The sequence below is a fragment of the Sorghum bicolor genome, chromosome 3 (genome assembly GCF_000003195.3).
Source record: "Sorghum bicolor cultivar BTx623 chromosome 3, Sorghum_bicolor_NCBIv3, whole genome shotgun sequence".
NCBI classification, from domain to species: Eukaryota; Viridiplantae; Streptophyta; class Magnoliopsida; order Poales; family Poaceae; genus Sorghum; species Sorghum bicolor.
In genome coordinates, this window is record NC_012872.2 from 66,736,152 (window position 1) to 66,754,934 (window position 18,783).

An 18,783-nucleotide genomic window follows, 5' to 3' on the forward strand; every position below is an offset into this window, starting at 1 on the left:
AGGTTGTAGTTTTAGACAAAAATATACTAGTTTTATCTTTATTTAAAGTGAGTTTGAGCATCTCCAAGAGCTTTTCTAAATCTCACTATCTAAATTATTATTTGAGAGTCATTTGCATAAATAGTTTTCTATATCTTTTAACACTGCATCATTTTTGCTATATCTTGTGCGCAATCTAGGGAGTTATTCTCATTTTTTATTTTCGGCTAACGAAAAATCTAAAATAGAAGATGACTATATTTGGATAACCATTTAGAGAAGCTATTGGGGGCAATTTTTTATTTATTAAAATCTCTACTCCTAGCATTCAAAAAGGATTTAGAGAGTTCCTTGAAAATACTCTTAACTATAAAATTTTATGATTTAACTTTATTTTATTATTTTTGAAAAATACCTATGTAGGCAAAACCACCATACTAGCCAAACTATTTCATACACTAATTCTGATTCATTGTCTAAAATGTTTTTTTTTAAAAAGAATCTAGATCTAAAATGTTACTATGAGAATCTGAATTCCTACCAAACAGACACTAAGTCTTAACGCCTACTAGTGTACATTAAAGATTCCAGATTCATGTCATCATTCACTCCATATTGTTTCTTTATAATTTCTAAACTAAACATTTAATAATAACATAATCAAAACTATTATTTTAAAAGTAACCTTTTCGGTCTTTAAGTCTCTTTAACTTGTGTAACCAAGTTGAGTCATGACACGATCATGCCAAAGGAGTTGCCTCTTGAAAAATTAGTTTACACAACGTGCACACACGAATTCACACGTACTAATAAACAAGGGGTTTTTTTCTGAGGAAACCACCATACATTATAATAGAGCTGCAGTAGGTGGTCACTGGAAGAAATAGATGGAGAACAAAAATAAACCACATCAAAATGTGAAGTTGCGAGCTGGAAGGACAGATGATGTCAGGTGGCTGAACTCGTTGCCCAAACCAACTTGAGAACTGTTGCTCGACGATGACGGACTACGGCGGCGAAGTCGAATGGGCTCTGTAGAGACCTGGAGCAAATCGCTTCGCCGATGAAAGGGCAACACCCAGATGCGAGGTTCGGCGGAGGCTGACCACCACAGTCGAAGAACTAGCCGCCTCCAACAACGAGCACAACGTCAAAAGTCCAGGCATTGGCAACTTCCTCGTTTCGTGATCATTAGTTCAAGTTCCATACATTAAAACCGATTCCAAAGCAAGGGCCTCGTCTTAATTATTGAGCTTCCAATGACCACTATGATTTACATGCTCGTCAGCATAAAACGTAACAATTGGCTGTGTAACACAGTAATCTTTACCGGTACCAACAACATTAAATTAGTCTCCCTAAGTTCTATCAAGATGAGCAATGCTGCAAGGCAATTACATGGTAGGAACAGAAAAAAAAAATGCTACCGAATTTGGCCTCTAAAACAAGCAATCACAAGTGCCAGGTAACCAGAAAAGAGCATTATAGCATCTCAAGCTAGGCGAATAGAACTCATGATAGTACTCAACAGAAGCAGTGTGTTTAAAGAAATCGTTTTCACAAACAAAATCTTAGGTTAACAATTGCATGAGTGCACTGTAAACATAGCAAGCAACCATTCTTCTTAAACATCTAACACCCTCCAATTTAGACTCCATGCTTGCTGATTTTGAGTGCAAGAGCAATCTAAGACCTTGGCTTCTCTTTCTTCTCCTTGAAAAGGGCAAGCAGAGACACACCCGAGACCTTGACAACCTTGAACCGGACACCAGGAATATCTCCCACAGCGTGACCCTTACGACCAAATCCAGCAATCAACACCTCGTCCTGGACAGGAGATGAGACAAGTTAAGTTTGTGCTGCACCATAGGCTGCAAGACAATAGTACGAGTTTGGGATAAGAGTATACATTTTCCTCGATGTAGTTCAAGCAACCATCATTTGGCACGAAGGCAGCAATCTTCTTGCCATTCTTCACAAGCTGAACACGAGCACACTTACGGATAGCAGAATTTGGCTGCTTGGCCTCAATACCACTGCAATATGATCAACATTTATTTGCTCAGTTTAGTTAAAAGCAAAGTGTCCAAGAAAAAAAACGTATACTTGTAGCATCTGCTTACATCTTCTCCAGAACAATGCCCTTGGCATGGGATGACCCCGCGAAGGGTTTCTTCCACTCATTGCCCAAATGGCTCTTCTTGTATGCCTTGTCAGCCCACCGCTGGTTCCTTCGGTGGGTCTTGAGCTTGCGCCCAGCTCCCATACCACGTGTCTTCCTGTATCAGACAACTTAAAATGTTTACCGAAGACAGAAAAAAAAAAGGATCATGTTGGAACATTTTAATGTGGTAGTCTATCAAAATGTGATAGACTACCACATTAAACTTGACAAATGCATTGAACCCAAAGCCTTTTTAACAAAGTGTTAGAAAGAAAGCATCAATACCACAACAGTTAGAAAAGAGCAGCTAGATATAATCAATGAAATCTCTATCAGAAATTTATCTAGTATACAATGTGAACCAAGTGACAGTTGGACATTACATAAACAAAACAGATAATTGCGTCTAGATTGAAGTCGAAACTACTGACACACTTAAATACAGTCTACCTAGTTCTAATAAATTTTTCGTCACCTTAATGTATACTAGAATATTCATCTAAAATGCTTGAGAAAACAAAAAATAACGACCACTACACCTGCAGTAATTGAATAGCTTAATTGCTGACTCTTAAATGGATTAAAATGTCAGTCGCTTCAAGGCTTCAAATCAGGACTTTCGCAGAACTTCAAATAAAATTTTACAAAAACAAAGGCGACTCTTTGAAACGTAAAGAAGAATGAAGGTGTGTATGCTACCACGCATAACTTCCCACATCCAAGTAACTGGATCAAGAAAGATATCGCTACACAGCAGCAACGGATTAATGTCGCTTATGAATATGTTTAGCGCTGACGTTGTAGAATCTGATCAGCACTGGACCGTCAATAAGCTTCACGCGGATACTGAGACGAAATCCGAATAAATCACGTAGTGTACTTCACACCAGCGCAAACAAAACTGCGCATCACGCAACCAAATGCACTTATGTAGTCACACCAAACCACACTCATAATCGCTATGACCAGAAAACAGATGCTCACAAGAAGAGATTGGATAACTGCAACAGAAGAGAGTGAAATACCCCATGTTGACGGAAGTTCTCTGGAGCGCTTCGCTGCGGCGGCGGCGCGGCTAGGAGCGGAACACGGGCTTGGAGCAGCGGCGGCGACGGCGGCGGCGGCAGGAGAGGGGAAAAGAATGGAGGGGAAGGAATTTATATGCGGGGCTCTGGTGTTTAGGGTTTGGCGGGGCTGCTGCTTGCTTTGTGATCCGTGCTTCTGGATAGAGCCTACGGTCGTGATGCTGGCGAGATAGTTGGCCTAGGATTGGAATGGTGGACTTGGTCTACCATGTGGATATATAGAAAGGCTTTGGATTTGTAGGGTGAGTTTTGAGACAATTATCTATTTGACATTAAAAAATCAGTTTTTGCTTCTAAGGTCCCGAAATTGAAGTTCCTTATCTAACATTGAGGCCTTGTTTAGTTCGCAAAAATTTTCAGTTTTGGCCACTGTAGCACTTTCGTTTTTATTTGACAAATATTGTCCAATCATGGAGTAATTAGACTCAAAAGATTCATCTCATAAATTACAGGTAAACTGTGCAATTAGTTTTTATTTTCATCTATATTTAATGCTCCATGCATGCGACCAAAGATTCGATGTGACGGGAAATCTTGAAAATTTTTGCGAACTAAACAAGGCCTGAGTTAAAATTTCATTATATATTTGGCACTATTGTTCATCCCCTTTTTTTACTAACTATGTTAAGTGGTCATCAAAATCACCCATATGTCCCTTATTAGAACTATGTGGTATTAAATAAGGAAATCATTAATGTCGTGGTTTTGAGACAAAGGAGAAGATTAGTTCTTGTTTCTAAGGTGGTTTTGATTATATATGTATTTTCTATAAAATAATAATAGCTAATCGCTCTGATTTATAAATATTTCTTTTAAATGAAGAAATTATGAAATTGGTACAACTTTTGTAATATGCCTAGGCAGAGCCACTTGAGCAACTCTAAAAGCTTGGCTATTCATATTATATAGGTTATTTTAGAATTTATATAGCAAAAAGTAGGCTTCAATGTATATGTTATCTAGTTCTGTAAAATAGAAAATTGGCTATCCATTAATTTTCGGTGGCCATATATAGCCAACCACTAACACTGACTATCTGATTTTGTAAAATAGCAAGCCTACTGTGAACTTCTTCTTTTTTTAAGAAGATTTCTATTTTATAAAATATCTAAACAATAGAATTTGACTACTAATTTTAGCTAAACTTTTGGAGTTATTCTAACATGACATGTCAGTGCTCCTGCTATTTTTATTAAAAAAATGAGTGCTCTTCTATCCATCATGTTTATATTTAATCCATTTTAAGACATATGAAATGGGTGGATAGGATATATATATCCATACAAAAGCCTCAATAAGATTTTACGAAGCACAATAACTGAGAATCCCCACGTGTACCATATTATTACTCGGAACATATTAACCGAAAAAACTGTAAAGTTCAAAAGCAAGATGTTGCAGAATCCCAAATGAGGCCTCCAACGCACTGGTGTCTTGGTGACCATCTATTTCAGTCGATCATCTATATGATGGAATCAAATCGGTACGCATTCAAAAATTATTAAGGCTTTTAAATTTTTTTGCAAAATATGAATAGTAGCACTTTCGTTTGTATTTGACAAATATTATCCAATTATGGACTAACTAGGCTTAAAAGATTCGTCTCGTCAATTCCGACCAAACTGTCCAATTAGTTTTTATTTTTATCTATATTTAATACTTCATGCATACGTCTAAAGATTCGATGTGACGGAGAATCTGAAAAATTTTATAATTTTTTTTTTTGACTAAACAAGGCCTAAAGCAAATACGGCGGCGTTTTTTTTTAAAAAAAAATACTAGGAGGTGACCTCCACCAGGCTATCAAGGCCGAAAGACCAAAGGCCCAGTGCCCCAGTTGCAGCCCAGGATCCACAAACCACCATCCAATCCCGGTTCCCCAAATCGCCACGAGACCACAGACCACCACCATCTCTAGAACTTTCCTCCTCGCCTCCGCCTCCGCCTTCCCCTCCCTCAACTCAGGCAGGAGCCAGACCCAAACCCACGAAACCCTCCTACCACGCCGCCGCTTCCTCGTCCTCCCGACGGCCGGTCCGGAACCCGGACCAACCTTCACGAGGGCGGAAATCGGACTAGAGGGGCAGGATGCCGCCGAAGAAAGCGGCGCCGTCGAAGGCGGAGCTGGCCAAGAAGCAGAAGGTCGTGGAGGACAAGACCTTCGGACTCAAGAACAAGAACAAGAGCAAGAACGTCCAGAAGTACGTCCAGTCCCTGCACCAGGCCGTCCAGCCCAAGCCCGACGCGTCGAAGACCGCCGCCAAGGTACCGGAGAACGCTCAGATCGAAAGCCCTCCCCGTTGCTTCCATCGCTTCTCCCTCCGATTGCCTCGCTCTTCTAACGTTTCTTCTTTTTCTTGGATGTGGATGCGGACGTGGGTGAGCAGAAGAAGAAGGAGGAGGAGAAGGCGCGCGAGAAGGAGCTTAATGATCTTTTCAAGGTTGCCGTCAGCCAGCCTAAGGTCCCTGTTGGTACGGCTTCATCTCCTCGAGTTTAGCAGTCTTGAATTGTCATATTGTATGTGTGGATGGAAGAGTGCTAGTTCAATCCGATTTCATTTTTAGTCACAAAGTGGTAATATTACTGTCATCGATTGTCAATGTTTGGTTAATTTGTTTAGTATAAGTTGTACATTGTGAAATTTGAACACATTTGAGCTCTTTCACGCCCTGTAGGGTGCACATAAATGTAGCAAGTTATTAGGAAGCAACATGGGAATTTAAGGTATTACGGCTACTATCCCTGTTTACAGTCTAATAGATGCTGATGCCTCAGATTACGCTATGCAGGTGTTGATCCCAAGTCAATAGTGTGTGAGTTCTTCAAGGCTGGCCAGTGCCAGAAGGGTTTTAAGTGCAAATTCTCTCACGACCTGAATGTCCAGAGGAAGGGTGAAAAGATTGATATCTACACAGACAAGCGTGATGCAGGTAATATATAAACATGATAGGATACCGCCTTCTGTGCAAGTTCTTAGAATTGGTTTGTTTAAATTCACATGTTATTTGTTATGGCCAGAAACCATGGAGGACTGGGATCAGGAAACTCTCGAGAAGGTTGTTGAATCTAAAAAGATGGAGTATCAGCAAAACAAACCTACCGATATTGTATGCACTACACTGAGCCTATTTTGCAGTCAATATCTAATCCTTGCCTGTCACATACCATGTCATCTTCTATGTCACTTTGCATGTTATTTTAATATATATCTGCATTTATCAAGTTTTCAAACTAGTTAGAATTGTGTTGGCCATCTTGTCTATAACTGTCGAAACATTCTGGAGTTAAGAAAGTGAACACATGAGCTATAAAATTTACTAGTGGGTTAGGCTAGCAAACTGATGTTTGTACAAAAACTTCATGCCTGTGATATACTAACTGAATGCCAATGCACTGGCACTGAATATTTTTCCTGAATGCAAATTTTATATAGATTTACCATGCTATCATATTCTGATGTATTGGCATCTGAAGTTCTGAACTAGCGTTACATTTTGTATCATGACCCTGCTGTAGCTTTCATAATAGTTTATTCTGACTCAGATACCAAGGAGGTGCCCAAAGTGACAAAATTACCCTTTAGTCTTAAGTGCTGGTAGCTTTTTTTTTTAACTTCGATACATCATTCTTTGCACACAGTAACATAGGCAGCGACATACAGTTGCATGTCTGCCTGCCTGTGCACAGGAATATTGCCAAGTAAAACACTTTGGAAGCTGGCCGAAAGATTGAATGGAATGTGCATGCAAATAGTGATGAGGGGTATGCTGGTGAACTGATACTTAGTTAACTTTGTGCGTCTTCTAAATCTAAACAGCCAGCCTAAAAGCATACACCCTCTAATTTAGAACTGAGGGAGTACCTTTTTAAGTCCTTGCAACTGTTCCTTTGACCATTTTAGTTGGTAATATGAAATTATTTACACTAATGGAGTTTTAAGCCTAACCTTTTCTATCCAGTCTGCAAACTTTTGTTAAATATGAAAGCATTTTTGGGTAATTTTCTTCTTCTGTGTAGGTATGCAAATACTTTCTTGACGCTGTGGAGAAGAAACAGTATGGATGGTTCTGGGTTTGCCCAAATGGCGGCAAAGAGTGCCATTACAGGCATGCCCTTCCGCCTGGATACGTACTGAAATCGCAAATGAAGGCCTTACTAGAGGAAGAGAGTGAGAAGATAGCTATTGAAGATGAGATTGAAGATCAGGTAATGAAGTGTAATAGGCATCATTTTTCTCTGGCACAGTGAAGCTTGTTTACCCTAAAGAAACTAGACCAACCTAAAAGGAATTAGGTGTCATTTTATTAAGAAGGAAATGAACACCCAAATTCGCCTCGACGAGGACTTGAACTTTGGGTAGTCTGAGCATACATCCACACCCTTGACCAACTGTTGTGTATTTGGATTCTTTTGACACTGTTCTTGTATCTTGTTGTGTTGATCTCACAGCGTAAAAAAACAAAGACTACAACCCCTATGACGACAGAGTTATTCATGGAATGGAAGAGGAAGAAGGCAGAAGAAAGAGAAGCTGGTCAGGCTGCCTTGAAAGCAGAGAGGGCTAAGAATGATCGCATGAGGTAATCTTATTTTCTTTTAGCTAACCTTTTGCTGCCCGACTTGGTGTACTCACTATGGTTATACCTGTTCTCGTTTCCAGTGGTCGTGAGTTGTTCATGGCTGATGCAAGTGTGTTCGTTGATGATGCTGAAGCATATGAAGTATATGAGAGAGAGGAAGAGCCTGAGGCCAATGAAGAATCGGTAAGTGTACCTTCCTTGGCTGATATTTGTTCTCTTTCAAGTAGGCGTGGTCCAAGAAATAATAGGTTAGTAAGGTAAGGGATTTGAGAGTGTGAAGACGACCTAGGCCCCTGGCCCCAGCCCTCCATGCCCACAAAACACACATACATATAAGAGGGTATGCGCGCGCACACACACAACTGTACCCGTTCATCCAAATGGAAGCAAAGTGGTACATGTCATGTCAATCCCCAATCCATATATCATAAACATGTCCTGTATCTCTATGAACACAAGAATAGGTAGGCTCGATAAACGCACCAAACTTGTTCCACGTATGAGCTTGGCCATGAAATTTGTGCCTATACATGGTTTTACCATATCCACTCTACATCCATGAGAAGTCCTGGTCTTCAACTTGTCCAAAACATAAGTGGATGTTGACAGATCAGATCTAGATTTAAGGGGTTATTGGCTTGGCCTTTTCTTAGAGGTTTCTTTTTCTTTTTCATTCTGAGAGAAGATTAAAACATTTTATAATGGATCTATGTTGGTAACTCTTTTAAGTAGTGTCTAGATTAGTGTCACTGAGAATGTGGTGTGATGCTCATCCTGGGCACGTCGTTCCTGTTCTGGGAACACAGGAACAATCTCACCTCGGCCTTGTCAAAGCCTTTATCAAGTAGCGTGTCACGTTCGTCATTCCTGTTTGTCAACCCAATCGACTCGGGAAATTGGTGGACTTAGGAGATTTGGTTTCTGATGAACTGTTTTCAGGGGCCAACAAGCGAATCCACTTGTGGCCATTTATTATTTTTATATTATCATTTATAAACTAGTTAGGTAATCTTTGGGAGCATTTAGGAATCAAAGAAGTAACTTGATGTCTTAATCCGAACTGGGTCTATGAACTGCACGTAGATTTATTTATTTATTTATCTTGCACCTAATATTATTCTCAGATAAGGATGTCTTGCTGCTGTGATGATTTTCACTAGCTATATCTCTTATCCTGAACGCAGAAAAGAAATACACAGGCCTGGGCTTAACTATTAAATAAGTAACAATACACTAAAAAATTGTGCATCTCATGTCACTTTTATCTTAGTTTATTTATAGAATTTTCTCTCTCGAACGCTCAGAAAAGATGTGCCGTTTCATTGATAGAAAAAATGTCTCCCTCAAACACTCCCGATTCCACAACTTTTTTTTGTGTGTGTATGAATGCACCCATTAAACAAACATTTACATCTGCCTACCCCGCTTGCTCTGGGCCTTAGCGCCCGCCATAGTCAACCATGTTATCATCGAAAAAAAGGAACATTTGTTATTTAACTTCTACTTAAAAGGTGCATTACTTGTGTACCTGTTGAATCGTCCAATTCAGTGCATGCTTTAACATGTAATTTGAAGGATACTCTGATATATCTATACGCTGGATGATTTGCAATTAATTTTAACAAATATCTATTTTCTCTATGAATCTATTCTAACATGTATTTTTCCTCCCATGTGACAGAGCAATAAAAGTCAGGCTGCAGGTCCAAGTTCATCAGCATGTAATGGCAAGGAGGTTGAGGAGCCTGACGATGAAGATATCGATGTTGACGATGACTTAGACATTGATGAATTGAATGAACTTGAAGCAAGCCTGTCGAGAACTTCCATCCAAATTCGAGAGCCAGGCGAGGGAACATCATCTTGAGCAGTGCTACAATGGAAGATTGTTGAGACAGCTCTCCATTTTTGCACTCCCGTCCGATCTATTTGCTTTTGCAATCAAAGAAACGTGGAGCACAGATGCAAGTGGAATAGATTTCTTAGTCTTTCACTAGCTATCTTGAGGGAGCAATGATCAACAAATGACGACCAGTATTATGATCACACATGACAATTGATGTTTGCTGTGTGCCCTTTTATCTCGTGCCCTTTGTGGGAAATATGTTGCTACTTGTGAATAACAGGACTAAACATTTTCTTAGTTTTCCGCAGACTGAACAAAGTTTTGATGCGAACATTACATGGTGATGATTTGCAATGATATTCGCATTTCAGGCATGTACTATGCAGAGATAAGTTGACTCGCGTTATTAATCGGCAGCTGCGCAGTACTGACATATCTCTGCCATGTTTAGATGTAGCCATCGGCTCCCTCCAAAAGCTTTTTGGAAAAAAAAAACATCGGCTACCTCTCCAAAAGGTCATTGGAAAAAAATGCTAGGTAAACCGATGATTATGCTATATGCATTATTATGTCTACGTATATAAAGTAAAAGTGCAAATGCTAGAATAACTTAAATTTTGAAACAGGCAGAATACTAGTTTCTAATAAGGCCTTGTTTAGTTCCAAAATTTTTTGCAAAATCGGGCCTTGTTTAGTTCCAAAATTTTTTGTAAAATCGACACAGTAGCACTTTCGTTTGTATTTGACAAATATTGTCCAATCATGGACAAATTAGACTCAAAAGATTCGTCTCGTCAATTTCGACCAAACTGTGTAATTAGTTTTTATTTTCGTCTATATTTAATACTTCATGCATGCGTCTGAAGATTCGATGTGACGGGAAATGTGAAAAATTTTGCAAAATTTTCGGGGAACTAAACAAGGCCTAATTAGTTTTCTAAAACTCGAAGACTGGTATGAGTGGGTGGTTCGGCATGCAATTATTTCATATTAGGGCACCACTAATGGAGGTTAATGTTTTTAGTGATTTTGGTACAAATAAAGTGATACTAGAAAATGTTGAGACTATTATTCATACAATGCAAATTCCTCTCTCTCTTTTTTTTTAGCATTGAACACCTTCTCTCTTCAAGCATATGTAGCTTCTGCAAGCTACTATGACAAATGCAGAATATCTACTTTTTTTAAAATCTAATTCTACGTTACACTTGGGGCTACAAGAAAAAAAAAACGTTGGCGAAGGCCTTTTTTGCAAACTGTTGCATAACTATTTTTTTCTTTTTGGTGCGCGACCTTTTCTGCCTATCAACGGCCCTCTGCATAACCCGGACTGCCTATGAGCCGCGCCACGAGCGGTGATGGCCCAGCAATCTTACAAGCTAGCGCAGAAATCCCGTCGCCCAAAGAACCATCTCAGCTCGTATCAGGCGTGTTCGCCCTGGGGAACACTAACACACGTTCATGCATGCACATCTAAAATGTACAAAAAAACGAAACGTGCTCCTTGTCCTTGAGATTCGTTTTCATTTTTTTGGTTGCTTCAGAAACCTTGCGAACCGATGGTAGTTAACGTTAAGAATCGACGATCGCTGATCCTTGTCGCCGATAGGCTTGTTGTCCTTCATTCTTAGTACATTAGTACATATGATACGTACGCGTGTTTTCCTTTCCACACGCGTGATATGCAGAAGGCCAAAAGGCACACTAGTATAATGTTACTTCGAGAGCCAAAAGTTGATCGATCAGAAGATAGTAAAATACTGGCTCAATATATTACTAGGGTGTCTGCGTAGATATATCTTGTTATCTTGCTTGGTTATACATAACGAGACTACGAGGAAGGATCAGACCACAATACTCGTTGATCCTTCCCACAAACCCTGGCTGACCAGTTCAGTAATACTAGTGTAGTACTCCTAGTAAGTAGTAACCTGAAACAACTGAAACTAACTCACGGATTCACGCATGGGGCACGTACCATCACACGAAACATGTGTGTACAGTTTTTGCAGCCATGTTCGGCTCGCTGAAATTTGGCTGATGCAGTCGTATCGTATCCATCAGATCATTTCTTCTTGGCACCGGGAGACGGCGACGCGGTCGCGGCGGGCGCCCTGCCCCCTTCGCCTTTCTTGCCCGCGCCCACGACCGTCCGGTCGCCGCAGGCGAGGACCGCCGCCGTGGCCAGGGCATCCGCAATGTCCCTGACGATCCTCTCCTTGACCTGGCCCCTCCGCCGGGGCAGCGGGTTCCCCGACGGCGTCTTGACGAGGCGAGTTCTGCCGACCGGAGCAGCCTCGCAGCCACCAGTTGCCATTGCTTGACTGCTCTAGTAGACCTCTAGTGTGCTCTCGTGACTACTAGCGAGAAAAGCTAGTGGCTACCTGGCACCAAACCCCATCCGCAACCAGGTATAAATAGGGGAGGAAAAAGGCAAGGCAAAAGGGGAGCAGAGAATGCCTCCTGGCGAGCCACCGATGGATCCTCACTGCGCCGATTCGCCGGTCAAGCCGTCAACGGCAAGCGGCTCTGGCCGACTGAGGTGGCAATTATGCCGGCTTGGCGCATCTGATGCTCGAAGACTGGCAGTCGCAGTGCGTCGGTTCGGAGTTCGGATTCAGCGAACGAAGACTGAAGAGCGGCACGATGCCCGGCGTTGCAAGCCGTCCAAGATACGGCGTAGCGTAGTATAATCTTGCCCAGATAGCAGCGTGCTAGTGCGAGAGATTGTACGACGTGCGCATGACTTCACGTGCCGACGTCACACGTTGCCATGTCATCGTATCGCTCGAGGTGATGGGAAAAAAAGGAATAAAATTGCATACTAGACCCGTAGTCCAATTCTGTCACATAGTAGATCTCTCTACACTCTCTCTGTTCTAAAGTATAAATTACTTCTTTTTTTAAAAAAAATGACTTAACTTTGTTTATAGTCAACATTCTTTATTCTTTAGAAAAATATATTAACTTCTACTCCATTCCAAATTCAATTTACTGTTAGCATACATTTAATTAATCAATCTCAAGTTGTAGATATGAGGATAAATTTTTCTTATAAATTTGGTTAAAATCAGAGAAATTTAACTTAGAATAAAACTAAAGTAACATACAATTTAGAACATATTGAGTATAATATTTCAAAAAAGAACAATTGAGAATACTTCAGACCAGTTGAACATTAATGTTCATAAAAGTATTTAGACTTCATGGGAACATGATACAATTGATCTATTACTCTATTATAAAAATATTATATTTCCACACTCTTTGCCAAAGAACATATATAATTTTAAAATTGATAAAGTGCCATGTTTATGCAGACTTTGTCAGTGTTGTGGATACAAGCGAAAGAGATAAGAGGGAACTATATGAATCCGAGAATCCCAAATAGTTCATATTGGATATATATCACACACACACACACACAGAGATTTCACTAGCATCTCTATATACCAGACTAAGTTATCTCTTAGCTTAACTTAGTGTTCCTAATCATTGCGCATATATCGTTCATATTCTAGTAATCTATATCTCTTACAGAAACAAACCCACTAATAACTTTTCTACCTTCACATGCAAGATATTCACGTATCATCCTCCGCAGTGCCATTCATCTCCCACATATTTACATGCAAGCTATCAGCATCTTTTACTAAGTGCAATTGTTATTTTTAATCTATCAATATACAAGTTGTCTGTCTAAAGTAAGTATGAAATATCCCCTATGTCATTCTTGAAACATATGTGAAACACAGAAAACCAAAATCTAAAATTTGGGTCCAATGTACTTCCAAAACTATTCTACACGAAAGCAGCTGTTTCTAGAAAAACAACTTTAGATTTCACCTGTTTGGTTGGCTTTCTGTTTTTTACAGCAGAAACACTTTTTAGAAGCTCAACCAAACACAACCTATGTCACAAGTCACATCTTCCTATGATTCCATTCAATATTTTTTTTTTGAGTTTAGTCATTTAAGTTTATAACTCCATCCATCCCAAAATAACAATACATATTTTTTTCATCGATTTTTTTAAGTTTAGTCAAATATATACAAAAAAATACCAATATTAATAATACATAATTATTATCATTATATTAACAGTGGAATATATTAGGAGATACTAGATGTGCAGTTATTTTAGTACGAATGGAGTAGTTTTTTTATTGGATTCTACTATTAGCTTTTATCTAGTTTTATTTAATGGTACATCTTATACATACTACAATAACTTTATTTTCACAACAATGCAGGGTATTGTTCTAGTACTTTACAATAGAATGTTCCTATCACGGTGCTCTGGTTGTAGTGCCATTTCTGCCTGGCGGTATGATGTGATAAGTGGTATCAGCGTAACTTGTTGGCAGAATGTTTAATAAAATACTTCGTTGTGCTCCTCGAATTTTCAGGCCAGCCACCACTACATGCTTTTCTTGCAATGATTAACAGGGGAGGATGTGCATGCATTGTGGCTTTGTTTAAGAGTGGCGATAGTTATCAAACAAGTATATAAATCTCCTTTTGTGGGGGATTCGATCGCACTGGTGAGATCTCTGATATCTAGTACAGATGCAGTTAAGATTTGCAACTCAATATTAAAACGATCAGATACACATAACAAGTACATGTCGATTACCATCAACCCAAAAGGCCACTACACTTGTAGAGAATCTCTCAAAGAACGAACCCCCATCGCAGCTAGCTTCAAATCTTGCCACGATCTAACCCCTTCAGCAGCCGCCACTCAGTTTTCTGAACTCAGTTCACAGTAGCCATTGTTCGATTCAGATGAGCAGCTGAGAAATCAATTAAGGCCTTGTTTAGTTCCCCAAAAATTTTGCAAAAGTTTTCAGATTCCCCGTCACATCAAATCTTTAGACGTATGCATGGAATATTAAATATAGATGAAAATAAAAACTAATTGCACTGTTTGGTCGGAATTGACGAGATAAATCTTTTGAGCCTAGTTAGTCTATAATTGGACAATATTTGTCAAATACAAACCAAAGTGCTATTATTCCTATTTTACAAAAAAAATTAAAAGTAAACAAGGCCTAAGTTGATGAGAGTTGGACGAACGAAGCAGGATTCAGGAAAGGTAAAACCCAATTCGATCTGCACTACAACACGGTTCAGAAATTAGCCGCCAAATTACCAGCCAAATCATGATAACTTATATTGCTCTGTACTAGTTTGTACATAGTAAAACAACAAAGAGCAATATACATCTCTCTCCACATTGCTTCACTCAACAGAGCTCTAAGCTGCATATGGGGGAACGAAAGGGGCAAAATTTTGACCCTACAACTACCAAACTAATAAAGGGGGGGAAAAACACATCAGTTTGCACAATCCCTGCGTCAAGCACGACACGACACACTAGACATCTGAAGTCATCTCCCGAAGCTGCGCTCCCTGTTGGCGGCGCCGGCCGGCACCACGAGGCTGCCCAGCAGGGTCTTGGCTATCTGCACCTTGAGCTGGCCCCTCTTGAGCGGCGGCCTCTTCTCCTTGTTGCCGCCGCTGCCGTTGCAGGAGTACCCGTACTCCATTTCTACCTTCTTCGCTTCGCTCTCGATCTGTGCGTGAGCTTCTCCTCGTTGCTGAAGCTCCCGGTGGCCTGCGCTGCTGGTGGAGAAGGCGAGAGCTGGCTGGCTAGTGGCTACTTGGCCTTGGGTGGGGAGTGGTGTGCAAGGCAGCGTGCATTTTTATAGCCGGAACTTTCAGGCATGTTGTTGTTGCGTAGGGAGAAAGGAGGTGGAAACGCACGTTCTTCTTTGTTAAATGTTTGTTCATCCATTTCCTGGGGCCGGCGAATAAAGTTGCAGTGCAGGCTTGTTTTGTTTGGAGCCATGTGGTTCTCTCTGTTGCTAGTGGGAGTGGGAGTACGTCGCTTGACTTCTCACACTCGCAGTTCCCACCCGCGCACCTTTTCAGAGTTGGGGTCACTCGAAGCATCCGTGAAGGGACAGAAAACAGGATTAGGGAGGGATTAGCCTCATGCCCTCGTGGCAAATAGGAACTAGGCAAAGATCTCATGATAAATAAAGATGCAAATGGCGCCTCGGGATGCATGCTCCGGCGTCTCCTTTTGTTCAAGGATAGTACAAAGAAAACATCCTCTGATAGAGGCAGCTTCTCCTCTATACATCCACCTTCAGCATCCTCCATGATAGCAAAGGTGGCGGCGTAAGTCCTATGATGGATAGCTGGTTCATCAAAATGTTCGTCTTGCACAACGCACAACGCAATGCGCTAAAAGTTTTGAGCTTTGTTGGAAATGATGGAGAGTCAAATGAGATGATTGCAAAACTATGCAGGCTATTTGAAAGAATTATTGCCGCCAAACCTTCTCAAACCAGTAATGGGCTTAAAGATACATGCTTACTAGGATCTGGTGGTGGGGATTTTTTGCTTCTTCATTAGGGGATGGTTCTTGTTGTAGAGATATGCACATAGAACTTAAATACTTACTCCATCCCAAATTACAAGTCATTCTAAGAATCTTGAAGAGTCAAAGCATCACAAGTTTAACCAAAATTTATATGGTAAAATAATAATATTTATGATTCCAACTAAGTATCATTAGTATTTTCATAGTATATCTACTTGATCTCATAAATCTTTATAAATTTTTCTATAATTTTGATAAAACTTGAAATGTTTTGACTCTCTAAAATTCTTGGAATGACTTATAATTTGGGATGGAGGTAGTATCTATAAAGGCACTAGGTGATGAGTAATACCTTACACCATGTCCTTGTGAGATTCCGGTATAGATCTGGAATTCTGGCTTGGGTTGAGTATAATGGTGGTGTCTAATCCCAGTTGCAAAGAAAGCAGTATATGTACTGGAGCTAAACAACGCATGAGAGTGTCGACATCCTAAAACAGCCTGTATCATGATTGGAGAGGTTTCACCTTGCACATACTTTTCACCAGCCGTGTAATCTCAATGAGCTATCTTTTAGCCTAATAAATCGTGATTGTAGTGGAATTCCTGCCTGGCGAGTGGCGATGCGACACATGATGGTTAATGATTAACCATTACATTACTTCGCTGTATTATATATGCATCCTATCCCCATATCCCGATTTTCTTTTCTTGTGGTATGCTAATTTTCCAGTGCAGCCACCACTCTGTTCAGTTGCAGAGCTTCTCTTGCGGATGATTAGCAAGGAGAGTGCGTGTCTCTGTCGAAATATTTTAAGCTCTAGTGTTCATAGTATCATATCATATGGAACAAACATGGATAGCTTTTAAGGGATTACTTTAGTAACTTTACACTGTCGAGATCTCGGATATCTCGTACTGGTAGTACTGCATAAGATTTGCAAGTCAATATTAAACGATATAAAGATGCACAAAACAATTGAAGGTTGATTGGTTTGCCCAAAGAGCCACACAAAGTACCCTGATTTTTTCTTTGTTAACATTAGATTATCGTCAGATAAGCAGAGGTGGCACCCGCACGGCACGATCAGCTCAACGCGTGGCAGCTGATCGGTTACCAGCGGAATCTGACGAATCGACGCGGCGGAGGCCGGGAGACGATGAAGGATGGAGCAAACTTACATACATGCGTTTGTCTGCGAAATGAAATGGCCCTTGTAGTAGCATCATCGCTTTTGATTATTACTACTTCAGTTCGGCACTGCTAGATTCGGAGAGCACGGTGATAGAGGGGAAACATCAAACATCCATTGCCTCAAGTGCAGTGCCGTTCTGAAATTAAGCACCAAATACCGTACAAAACCATGCTATAGCCTATAGGCTGTATAGCAGAACAACTGCAGACTTTTAGAACTTGGTAGATGTACTCATGTAAGAGCAAGGAACTGTAGACCTCTGGTTCTACGTACATTTGCTTCATTCAAGAACAGGGGGTGTTCTGTTCTAGCAGGAGCCACCAAGAGGCTGAAGGTGAGCAACAGCGGAAGGAGAACGAACCAACGAACGAACGGGACAAAACTTGACACCAAAACACCCTGTTCTAAAGAGGAAAACTCATCAGATTGCATTCCGAGCACTCCTCGACCTCGGCGCATGTCCTCAGCGAGTTACTCTACTCCTGATGCTAGCACTGCTTATCTCCCGAAGCCGCGATCCCGGTTCTTGGCGACCGGCGCCGCGAGGCTGCCGAGCAAGGTCTTGGCGATCTGCAGCTTGAGCTGGCCCCTCTTGAGCGGCGGCCTCTTCTCCTTGTTGCAGCCGCTGCTGCCGTTGCAGGGGTACCAGTACTCCATTGCTCCGCTTGCTTGCTTTCTTGCTTGCTCTGTCGCTGGTCGTGAGCTGTGTTGTGTGCGTGAGCTTGGATGGATGGCTTGAGGAGGGAGCGTGCAAACCTAGTGTTATATAGCCAGAGTTTATAGACACGTTGCTTTGGAAGGTGGAAACGCGCGTTCTTCTTTGTTTGATTTTCTGCAGAGTAGACCTGGGGTCCGGGAATAAAGCTCACAAATGTTTTGAGCCATGTGCTGCTCTTGTTTGGAGCGAATGGGAGTGGGAGCAGGAGCACTGCAGCGCCACTCCACTCTCTTCCTCGCTGCCTTTTTCCTCGCCTCATCCATCCACGCTGAAGCCATGAATGGAACGGTGGGCCAATAAGTAATCAACAAAGATTAGGTGGGAGTGTGGGACTAGCCTCATGGCAATTAGAGGTTATTATGTAAAAGCAATTTAAGTCTCAAGCTAAATGTAGATGCTAATGCCAGTGCTACAGGCAGCGTTTCTTTCTCGAATTCTAGCACGGGAAAACAGTTAAACACCGCTATTCTCTTCAACAAATAATAAGGTTTAACTGCAACAAAAAATATATATCATAAACTATGTTGGCAAAATTTGAAGACAACATAAAGCTGTTTTTTTTTTGAAAAATTACACTAATCATATGTTTGAAAATTTAATGACTGAATCTGTGTCTTTTGTAGGCTTCGAAAATGTTCTAAAAGAATCTAGACAAGGTAGTATGTTACTAAGAATCTAAATTGCATATTACAATTTTCTTCTATATCCACTCCCCCCCCCCAAAAAAAAATACAACCCTACATTCTGTCTAATCAAATTATTTTTAATTTAAATAAATTTATAGAAAAATGTATCAAACAATTATGATTTCAAATGAGTAT

At 40.6% G+C, this 18,783-nt stretch overlaps 2 protein-coding genes across 2 annotated transcripts; one reads left to right on the forward strand and one right to left on the reverse strand.

The window, feature by feature from the left end:
* On the reverse strand, nt 1,446-3,322 carry LOC8085434 (40S ribosomal protein S23). The gene is made up of 4 exons (XM_002458677.2): nt 3,169-3,322; nt 2,103-2,258; nt 1,889-2,015; nt 1,446-1,806 (listed from the first exon to the last, which is right to left on the reverse strand). Exons 1-4 carry the CDS (start codon nt 3,171-3,173, stop codon nt 1,666-1,668), a joined length of 429 nt encoding a protein of 142 aa, XP_002458722.1. The 5' UTR covers nt 3,174-3,322; the 3' UTR covers nt 1,446-1,665.
* LOC8085435 (zinc finger CCCH domain-containing protein 11) lies at nt 5,107-10,029 on the forward strand. The gene is made up of 8 exons (XM_002456548.2): nt 5,107-5,493; nt 5,616-5,700; nt 6,019-6,159; nt 6,248-6,336; nt 7,247-7,435; nt 7,679-7,809; nt 7,890-7,992; nt 9,491-10,029. The coding sequence occupies exons 1-8, from the start codon at nt 5,317-5,319 to the stop codon at nt 9,674-9,676; spliced, it is 1,101 nt and encodes a 366-aa protein (XP_002456593.1). The 5' UTR covers nt 5,107-5,316; the 3' UTR covers nt 9,677-10,029.

What these genes read in the sequence shown, in the direction of transcription:
- LOC8085435 (XM_002456548.2), top strand. Translation starts at nt 5,317, where the DNA reads ATGCCGCCGAAGAAAGCGGCGCCGTCGAAGGCGGAGCTGGCCAAGAAG. An exon ending in AAGATGAGATTGAAGATCAG is followed by an intron (nt 7,436 to 7,678) that starts GTAATGAAGTGT and finishes TTGATCTCACAG; the next exon opens with CGTAAAAAAACAAAGACTAC. An exon ending in GCTAAGAATGATCGCATGAG is followed by an intron (nt 7,810 to 7,889) that starts GTAATCTTATTT and finishes TCTCGTTTCCAG; the next exon opens with TGGTCGTGAGTTGTTCATGG.
- LOC8085434 (XM_002458677.2), bottom strand. An exon ending in GGCATTGTTCTGGAGAAGAT is followed by an intron (nt 2,016 to 2,102) that starts GTAAGCAGATGC and finishes ATCATATTGCAG; the next exon opens with TGGTATTGAGGCCAAGCAGC. An exon ending in TGAACTACATCGAGGAAAAT is followed by an intron (nt 1,807 to 1,888) that starts GTATACTCTTAT and finishes TCTCCTGTCCAG; the next exon opens with GACGAGGTGTTGATTGCTGG.